This window comes from Capsicum annuum, chromosome 11, assembly GCF_002878395.1.
Source record: "Capsicum annuum cultivar UCD-10X-F1 chromosome 11, UCD10Xv1.1, whole genome shotgun sequence".
Taxonomy (NCBI): Eukaryota; Viridiplantae; Streptophyta; class Magnoliopsida; order Solanales; family Solanaceae; genus Capsicum; species Capsicum annuum.
The window spans coordinates 106512054-106522396 of NC_061121.1; the positions used below are offsets into that span (position 1 = coordinate 106512054).

The following is a 10343-nucleotide window of genomic DNA, read 5'->3' on the forward strand; positions in this document are numbered from 1 at the left end:
AAAATTTGAAGGAATTTCAGTTTTGGGCACACTAATCGATGAAAATTGGAAAAAAATTCACCATGCAATTGGCAAGGGCAATCGTAATCCATCAAATATCCATCAACAAGCAAACAAATATCAACTTAAAAACACAGATATTCAGTAAAATCAAGTCCCATTTTTCAAAAAATTCAAATTTTTTATCCAAATCAATCAAAATACCCAATCAACCGAATGGTCTATTAACAGAATAATAAAAATATATGATCAAACCATCCCCATAAGAACATGCATCTAAAACACCATTACACTGAAGAAGAATTTGAAAAAAAACTCAGATTTCTTGACACATTAGCCAGTGAAATTTGCGAAAAAATTTCACCATGCAATCGGAAAAGACAGCCATAATCCATCAATATCCATCAATATTCAACAAATAATAACTTAAAAACAAAGAATTTCAGTAAAATCATTCCCCATTTTTAAAAAATTAAATTTTTTTCCTCCAAAATCAACTTAATCACCAAAAACTAAAATTTAAAAAAAGATAAAAAAAATCCTATCAATATAGAGCATAAATTACTCCGAAAATAAAGAGAAATTACCTCAAATGAAAGATGAAATATCTTAGAGCTTTAGAGAATATAGAAATTGAAAATGGAGGGTGGGGAAAAGGGAAGCGGGAATGACGATGGCCTTGGGAGTGAAAGTGAGGAGAGAGAGAAATAATATTGGTATTTTAAAGAAAAGTGGGGGTGAAAAGTATTTTAAAAAGATTTAAGGGGTGGCAACAATTTTGCAATTTTACAAATTAACCCATACCCCCACACCTTTTCTATTTTCTCTCCACAAATCCTAAAAAAATAATCCAAAAAGAAATAAGTGTCTCTTTTTTCTATTAAGTTGTTAGAATATTTCTTTTCTCAAATCTTCTTCAGTTACTGAGGCATTCATATGCATTTTAAAGAAGGAAATCAAATTCTAGAATTTTAAAAATGTAGAAGCTTGACAAATTCAACAAAATGGATAAAAGAGTTCAAAATTAAGTTTTGACGATTTTATTAAGTTTGGAGGGTGATTTTTAACTTCGGATAATAGTTCACACAGGTTCCAGAGAATTAGGGAGTAATTCGGACGCTCAGGTGCAATTCTAGTTAAGCTATAATATGTGGTCAACATTTTATATGATCTCGGATTGGTAATTTGAGAATTTAATAGGTTCATAAATATATAATTCGCATAATCTGACCAAAAAATCCTTTTGATTTGTGTTCTTTGGGACATACCTTTTTGATGCAATAGTTTGAAAAATGTGCCTTTTCGATGCCAAACTCACTTATTACTTATTAAATAGATGCATTGTCAGATCCTTTACTTTCTCAATTCCTATAAATTACTTAAGGTCGGAAACATAATGATGTTAGAGTTTTTGGCTGCAAATGTTTTGTTCAGAAAATTGAAAAGAAAGCTCTAGGAAAATTTGATGCAAAGAAGGATGAGGAAAGTATTCTTGGGATATTCACCAAATATCAAAGCTCAGGAAGTCTTTTAACAAAAAAAATTGTGTGTTAAAAAGAAAGTACTCATGCCATATTAGATAAATCTAACAATATTTAAAGCTTTGTTCTAAAATTTTACACATAAAATTTTGAACTACGTAACAATGATTATTTTTCAAATGCGAAATCAAAACTTCTTCATCTTTCGCATCTTTTTTAAATCCCATTATCTTTGATTTTTTCCTCTTTAAACCAACCTCCCCTATAGAGAATTATTGAAAGAAAATCGTTTTAATGTAACCATAACAAAGTATTACACCTATAATTGTTAGGATTTTTGCCCTGATTTTCTTACCTATTTAAAGTTTTATTTTTTTAAAAATGAAAATAAAAGTAATATCATAATTACTTTTACTTTTCTTGAAAGAAAAATATAATTTTTTTCCATATATGGCTAATCTCTTTCTTGTAGGAAAGATTTTGAACCTCTATAAATAGAATACCTCTCTTCTCATACAATAACACAATATCATTCATAATGTAGTTATTAAAAAGTCTTGTTTAGGGGGAGATTTCTCCCAATAGGTTTAATGATTTTTCGATATTAGTTTTTTATATGTAGGTCGTTTGACCAAATCACATTAATAATATGTTTTTTATTATAGTTTTTTTGTCATCTGATTTATCGTCTCTATGGTTTGCAACTTTAAACTTTCAAATGATGTCCTCTCAATTTTGAACCTAACAAGGGGTATCATTGCCTACAGTTCAAAGGTTTAGTGGTTTGGTGAAACGAGGTTGAAAACAAGATCCTGGCGGTTCAAATAAATTTGCAATCAATTTGATGATAATGAGGATTTGTTTCGAACTATACGTGGAGAACAAGTTTAACCATATTTTCAACATTAGTGTTGCTGCATCTTTAAAATAAAAATAAAATATTACTTTTAAATCAATTTTTAACCATGATTTTTAAACCTTATTTTTAACCATGGCAAGTAGCAGTGATGAAGATTTTGTGAAGAACAAATTTCATACATGTGAAGAAGGCGGATCAAGTAAAGAAAATCAAGCCAAAAAAGAAATATTTGTTAGGGGTTTTTACCCTGATTTTCTTACCTATTTTAAGTTTTACTTTTCGTAGAAGGAAAATATAAGTAATACCATAATTACTTTACTTTTTCTAAAAGAAAAATATAATTCTTTTTCATATTTGACTAACCTCCTTGGAAAGATTTTGGACCTTTATAAATAGAAGACCCTCTTCTTTATAAATAGAAATTCTTTTCCATATTTGACTAACCTCTTTGAAAAGATTTTGAACCTTTATAAATAGAAGACCCTCTTCTTTATAGAAGACCCCTCTTCTCATACAATTCATGCAATAACGCAATAGCATCCACAATGTAGTTATTAAACAGTATTGTTTAGGGAAAATTTCTCCCAATAGATTTAATGATTTTTCGATATTAATTTTTCATATGTAGGTCGTTTGACCAAATCATATTAATAATATGTTTTTTATTATAGTTTTTTGTCATATGATTTATCGTCTCTATGGTTTGCAACTTTAAACTTCCGCATGACGCCCTCTCGATTTTGAACCCGACTATATAATATCACTGATGTTTTTTCGAATTAGTATATTAAAGCACATGTGATCATGCATGATACTGTAGAAGAAGCTCTATAATATTCTTCCTTCAAAAATTTAATGTATCTTAACAACTTGGCTATCAATTTTACAAGATGGAGCTACCTATCATCCTAGGCAAAGTTGCTGAGACTGTATACTATCAACTTGATCATGTTGACTTATAAAGAGATGTCAAATTGGAAGAATCAACTCCTTTAGACTTGTAATAGGCTTTCTCTGCATTTGCTACCCTAGATTGAAACATTGTCCATTCCTTTCTACATCTATCCCTCACCTGCCACGACAAACACAAGCTCAATTAATCACACAGCAATTCACCTGCTTGAAGTTTTAAAGTGGAAACGAACATGAAACACAACTAAACAGACATATCTTAAAGGAAAAGTAAAGCGTTCAGAGAAGCATGTCTAGCATATCTCTGTCATACAGTATTATGTTCTTTTTAAAAGGAAATATAAGTTAAAGGAGCCAAGGCGAATTCAAAATTTGAATTTTATGGTTCGAGTTCGGGATTCTATCCTAGCTTATTTTATTTAATGTGTTCAGATTATTTGTGCTTATTTGGTGATTTTTTTAACATACAAGGTTTTAGTCAAAACTGCTACGTTTGGATGAACCTCTAACATGTAAAATATGTCTCTTTAGCAACTGTTCTTCAAACTGACTTTGACAATCCCCCACCCCCCAGCTCAAATTTCCTTCTATGGGAAAGGATGTTCCCGGGAGGAGGTTAAGTAGCTATTTTGTATAGCAAATGTAACATAGAATTACTTACCCCTTGCCAAGGAGCCTTTCCATCTTTTGCTTCCCCCTGTGTAGAGTGAATGAGGAAAGCAAAAAAGTGGTCAGTTTGGTGTTAAAAGGCAATAATTATGTTAGATGCCTAAGTTTCATAAAATAAGGATCGCTTAAGGTTTTTCATGCTTTTCAATATGATATAAAAGTACATCCGCTTTTACCAATAAGCATATTACATGTCACCTAATTTGTGTGGGAATGTAGTATCAATAAGTTAGCTTCATTCACTTCATCATGTTACCTCATTTCCAAGGGAAGGGAGACTTTGATGAACAATCCATTGAGCATCTACGACTCCAATTTTCTTATGAGCAGGCTACAAAAGAGAAAGTACATTTAGAGCCTACGACTCCAATTTTCTTATGAGCAGGCTACAAAAGAGAAAGTACATTTAGAGCCTATGAATAATTTGGTACCAAGACAAATGCATGTGAAAGACATTTGCCAATAGACCGAATTCATTGGATGAGCTGAACTTACCACAACACATTTACGAAGTGCAAAGTCAAGTCCCCAACCGTGGACCAAGTCATTCTACAAGTAATTAAACAATACAGTCAATCTCAAAAATGCAGCACGTCTCAGACCTTCTCCATGTTTAATGTGCAAGGTGTAATACCTGAATCATATACCACACACAACGCCATGCATCTCGCGAAAAGACGGGAGCCATGATCTCTATAAATCTGAAAATAGAGGAGAAGATGTAAGGACAACTTATGAATTGAAAGAATATAGCGAACAGGAGAAACTATTCATACGCTGCACATGGAGGCAAATGGGGGTCTGGGCACCAGCCTGGTTTCTCTTCTGTTACCCTGATGAGATAAATAAAGAAAAAGAAGAATAAACGCAGAGAAACCCAAATATCAAGAAGTACAAAACAGTTTAAAGGATGAGAAAAAAAAAAGGAAAAATAATATCATGGGATTCCTGGCTCTTACGTGTGAACTTCCCGATCACCCCTTCTTTTTGTCATTTGCCATGTTGTTCCTCTCTTGGGATCCAAACCTGGCTGAGAAATTTCCAAACCATGCTTCTTGACAAGTTTAATGTACCTGGGGTTGGACCGACCAATTCAGAAAACTAAGATATTGGATCAAATCTATTAATCACAGGAAATTACGCGAAACTTACTCCTTGGCATCAAAATGCTCAACTCCAAGGTCTTCATCCCAGATAAAAATATAGTCATATGGGGCAACAACGTCTGGATGCAGAAACCTTTTCGCATACCACCTTATAAAGAGGTAAAAAATTTGTCACTTATAACATGGTTTGAAAAAGCATTTAAAGTTGAACGCAGCTCCAGTCCAAAATATACTTCATCATATTACTTACCATTTTGTTTGTTTCCGAGCACTCACATGGATGGCTCGTTTTGACCACTCAAATTCATCCCATTCAGTGGTCTTACTGTCATAGTGGAAAAGAAGAATTGTGAAGTCGTCTGAGAACTGCACAGGAGAAAGGGTCAGGATGAGGAGGAATTAGGAATAGAAAGAGGGAGTGGATGAACCTATGAAAGCAAAACAGATTGATAAACCTTCTTTACAGCAGCATCAATGTTACGCTTCTGCTTAACACCAACAGTAAATGTTACCAGATATTTTGGTTTGCTGGGTAGATCCTGCACATAAAATATGATAAGAAGCTGCCTCTTTGTTTTTTGGGATTTGCCAGTAAAAGGTCTGCTCATTAAACAACAAAAAAATGTGTTCGTTCTTAAGGTTTGCAACTGCAACTGCCTTGATCTGGATTAACGGGGAGCAAATAAAATCAAGTTTTGCGAGATAGGTTGGTAAGGAAAACACTTAGATTTTTTTTAGATCAAAGTCAACCCAGGACAGAGGTGGGTAACAAAGGACAAAGTTTGACACTAAAAGTAACACGCAAAAGGAAAAGTTTTTTCTTACCTTATTAGAGAGTATTCTACTAAAAGCTCACGTGACGAGAAGCATTTGTGATATGTACCAACATATTAACTATCAGACATTTTGTAAGGTGTATTATAGCTAGATTTGCAGAACAAAGGACTCAGAGAAAAGGTAAAATGTTATACTTCCAACTTCTGCCAAGCAATTCTAAATGAGCCGGACCAATAGAATGGATCCAAGTAAAGCAATAAGTAGTTTTAAGTCCCCATCAATTAGCAAAACACTTACCTCACTGGGTTTTCCCCACAATCTCCGGAGATAGTAGTCGGATTCAGAAGCAACGATCCCTGGAGGTAATCTTTCTGCCCCTTTTGGATTTGATGGGACCCAAATCTGATCAGAACAAGAACGACTATCAGATTAAAATGTGATTTTGTCTGAGCTTGCATAATCTCAAACATCAAACACCCAGTCACACACATGAAGAAGTAAAGAAGATAAAATTGGAGAAGGTTGATTCAACAGCACTTTAAGTGGCAGAGAACTGTAGAAGACGAAGCAAAAATAACATTAAATGGGTAGCAGGTAAAGAAGATAAAACTAATATGTTAAATCCAGAAAAATCAAGAAACAAGGACATGCTTAAAAACTCCCGTCTCAGGTAACTCTGCTAGAGAAGAAAGGAAGGAAGTATTGATTAAACCATGCAAAATGCTTGAACTTGCCAACATAGCATTCAAGAAAGCTCAAACGCTCCTAGATTCCGTAATAATACAGATATAGGAGTAAAGAATAGATTCTTCCAATCATCCAACCTGGACTGACTTTCAGCAATTACAATATGTCAACTAAGACAAACATGTGTCCGCTGTTTACCTAAATATGATGCAAAAGCATCTACTGGATGTGCAACTTAAAAGTTATATTGAGAAAAGAAAAGGTTAGAAGATAGTTATGCATTATTATCAGTTTCTATGCAGGGTAGGCTTGAAATTGGAATGTTTAGCTTCAATAATGGTGTTGATGACTGCCTCCAGGGCTTTGCTCTTGCTCTAACAGTGCAGCAGTACATGATGTGTGAGTTAGGCGCATGTCATGGGTTCGAACCATGCCAAGACAGAAGCCTAATATTTAAGTGGAAAAGGGTAGAGGGCCTAGTATTTAAGTGGAAAAGGGTAGAGAGCCTAGTATTTAAGTGGAAAAGGGTAGAGGGGTGGGCCCATTATCCACTGAGTTTCGAGTTTTGTTATACTGGACCTCGGGGATTTTTGGTTATCCAAAAAATAAATAGTGTTGATGACTATATATTCAGCTCAAACAGGGATCTATGGAAAAGCAACTGTGACTCACTGTGCATACAAACTCTTTTTAAAGGAAAATAGCAAGAAATAATTTCTTTGTATTCTTCGAAGGATGCATACTGCATGAAGATAGGTGTTTGCACAAGTATCTTCATATTTCACACTCATGAACATGATGGGTTAAAATTTCTATAAAATTGTCACTTTTGGAAAAACTGCAGAAAGGTCTGCAAGAATAAATATTTTAAGCAATTGCAGCAAAATAATAGTTCATACTGCTTGCAGAAACCGAAAATTATCTTGACCTTAAAATCAATTTTGTTCTGGAAAGGAAGGATGTACCTTCATTTCATCTGTAGCATTCCGAATTTTGATCGAAGAATCTGTATGCTTTTCGTCTGAAACAACATTATTTCTGTCTCTAGCTATTGGGAAGTTACTCACAATACTGGATGTTATATTCAGCTGCCAAATTGGAACCAAAAGAAGTTGTTTTATTGTACATATGAAATTACAGCACCGCACAAACAAGACCACTATATGAGTGTATGAGAACAGAGGGCATTATCGGTACCTTGGTTAATGAGCTACTAGGAAATGAAATTCCAATGAATAAGCCTAAAATGAATCCGCAACATATGCAGAGAATAAGCCTCATGGTATCAGCTGATTTTAAGGAGTTGGAGCTGCAGAACATGCTTCAAGAGTTAGGCAAACTACTATCATAGAGCAGACAACGACATCACAAACTTGGTACTCCCTCCGTCCCATTTTATGTGTCACCATTTGACCGGGCACGGAGTTTAAGAAATAAGGGAAGACTTGATAATATTTACCAAATTGTCCTTTATCAAAAAATATGCTACTATCTTTTTTTTAATTAAGTGGGCCCAATAAGGGTAAAAGTGTAATTGTGTTTTTAAATATTTACCAAATAAGAAAACAAGATATTCTTTTTGGGACGGACTAAAAAGGAAATGATGACACATAAAATGGGACTGGGGGAGTATTTTTTATCACAAGAAAAGCTGAAATTTAACGAACCCGCGTCCAAAGCTCCTCATGTTAAATACAGAATCTGAATTGATAAGTACAACCAAACTAGTCAAAGAAACTTTACTGCACCCCAAGTAAGTTTATTAGCAACCACCTTTCAGTACGGAGCGATCATAACAAATGGCACAAAGAACCTGAAATATCAAAAGAGAAGTATGATCTGCTCAGCAATCACGAAGTTAAGATGCATCTCCCACCCAAAAAAAAAAAAAAATACATAGTGTGAGCAAGCTAATGAGCCTCTCTTCGTTTGCTTTCACAGACAAAAACTTAGCTTCAAATTAGAAATTAACTACCTAGCCTCAAGCTCTTAGCATCTCTTACTCCTCCATGACACACAAACTCAAAAAGTAAAAGTTTCTTAACCAATAAAGAACTGCTAAAAAAAATTTCCTGGTACACTAGATTGCCTCCAGTGGACTTCTATATTAGAAAACTTAAACGCCAGCGAAGACCAAACAAGTACCTAACGTAACCATACAATCCACAAGCAAGTAGAAAATTTGTCATGTGCCTGGCTTTTGACTATAGCAACTTGAATAGCCCCCCCCCCCCCCCCCCCCACCACCACCACCACCAAGATCAAGCACTAGACTAATTCAAATTCCTCAACTCTATGTACCCAAAAACAAGCCACTCTGTGTCTTATTTGACTTGTTCCTCACATTAAACATATTTAATAAATTTACCCCATCTTTCAAAATAAAACAACTCTACTTTCTTAAACTTAAAGGAATAGCAAGGGTTGATTTCTCGGATGATCACTCAAGTAATAGTTGTTATCTCACAAGTCACCTTTCTTGTTGATTCCGATTGTCTTCAACAAAGAAAGTGACTTTCCGAGATATTAACTATTAGTGGAGTGCCCATGTGGGAAATCAACTTGGAATAGCAGTACATATAACTTAATACTCCCTTTGTCCCAATTTATGTGGCACAGTTCAGATTTCAAGAATCAAACAGTATATTTGACGGTGAATTAAGACATGGAATCTTCAAATGTTTTGAAACAAAATTTATATACTTTAAAACTACATAATAATAGTATTGTAAGTCATTGACAATTCAAAATAATTGCGGTCAAAGATAGACTTTTTTTGAATCTCAAAATTTGAAAGGTGACACGAAAATTGGACCAGGAGTAATATAACCTCCTCTACACAAGTTTTCCCCAAAACAGATTTTAATTGTCATAGCAAAGTTCCCATCAACAAAAATCACAAAAACACAAAACTGAATAAAAAAAATCAACTCTTGTCACCTAAACATATATATAACCATAAAGACACACAAAGATTGCACCTTTTAAACAAAACACTACGTAATTCTTCCCATATGTCCTAGCTTTGCCGGAAAACGTTAGTGGGAGGTGGCAGGTACGAGGATTTAGTCGAGGTGCACCAAGCTGGCCCGAACACGACGGTTATAAAAGAGAGAGAGAAAGAGATTACACCTTTTAAACATATAAATGCAAAAGGCAGAGTTTTTCAAAGTTACCTGTAAAAATAAGCAAAATCTTGAAGAGAAACAACAATTTTCTTGATTTTCAGAGGGAAAAAGGAACTTGGTTTTAGCAACTACACCACCTTTTTAGCAAATATTAACCTTTTGGGTATCTATAAATAGGTAAAAAGAAACAAGAAAAATATTTGAAAGAGGACAAAATTCGTGAAGTAGTAAGCATAAAACTTGCGTTGAATGACAGAGAAAGAGGGGAAAAGTAGAAGCATAAATCAAGTAGAATTGTGCTTTTATATAAAATTCTGTTAAGGTTGGATTATTAGCATCTGCTAAGCATTGTAATTATCTATAAATTTTAGTAGTTAATGTTGAAGTAAATATGGGAGGAAATTTAAAATTGACTTGATTTGGGTTAAAATTGACTTGTTAAGTAACTGTTTGGTTTGAATACTAAATTAGGACTTCTTTTTTTTCCCAAATGAGGAAATCTTTTTCCAAAATATTGCATTGGTTCATTTTTTTTTTCTTAAAAATAATTTGATGAATAAGTAATCGTGGATAAACTAAAAAAATTAATGACTATTTAATCTTGATATGCTTAATTTAAGTATTTATTATCTATATCTGCATCTATAATTTATATATATTTATATTAAAAGTGTGAAGACTCCTAAAAAAATAATTTGAACTTTTTGCGTTTTATTAAAAGTTC

The 10343-nt window shown here is 33.7% G+C and overlaps 1 protein-coding gene across 8 annotated transcripts; it reads right to left on the reverse strand.

The window, feature by feature from the left end:
* Nucleotides 1-3152: 3152 nt before the first annotated feature.
* LOC107848288 lies at nucleotides 3153-9977 on the reverse strand. Of its 8 annotated transcripts, none has more exons than XM_016693016.2 (16): nucleotides 9668-9977; nucleotides 9473-9575; nucleotides 8159-8304; nucleotides 7689-7800; nucleotides 7457-7579; nucleotides 6102-6206; nucleotides 5483-5566; nucleotides 5278-5393; nucleotides 5074-5175; nucleotides 4881-4994; nucleotides 4698-4754; nucleotides 4556-4622; nucleotides 4417-4470; nucleotides 4178-4252; nucleotides 3914-3949; nucleotides 3153-3412 (listed from the first exon to the last, which is right to left on the reverse strand). In XM_016693016.2, exons 3-16 carry the CDS (start codon nucleotides 8176-8178, stop codon nucleotides 3287-3289), a joined length of 1191 nt encoding a protein of 396 aa, XP_016548502.1. In that variant the 5' UTR covers nucleotides 8179-8304; nucleotides 9473-9575; nucleotides 9668-9977; the 3' UTR covers nucleotides 3153-3286. The 8 variants fall into 8 exon arrangements, 7 of the variants coding, with proteins under 7 accessions (XP_016548502.1, XP_016548503.1, XP_047254837.1 ...); XM_016693017.2 differs by having other exon boundaries at nucleotides 8265-8304; nucleotides 9668-9976; XM_047398881.1 differs by lacking the exon at nucleotides 7457-7579 and having other exon boundaries at nucleotides 9668-9976.
* Nucleotides 9978-10343: the final 366 nt, after the last annotated feature.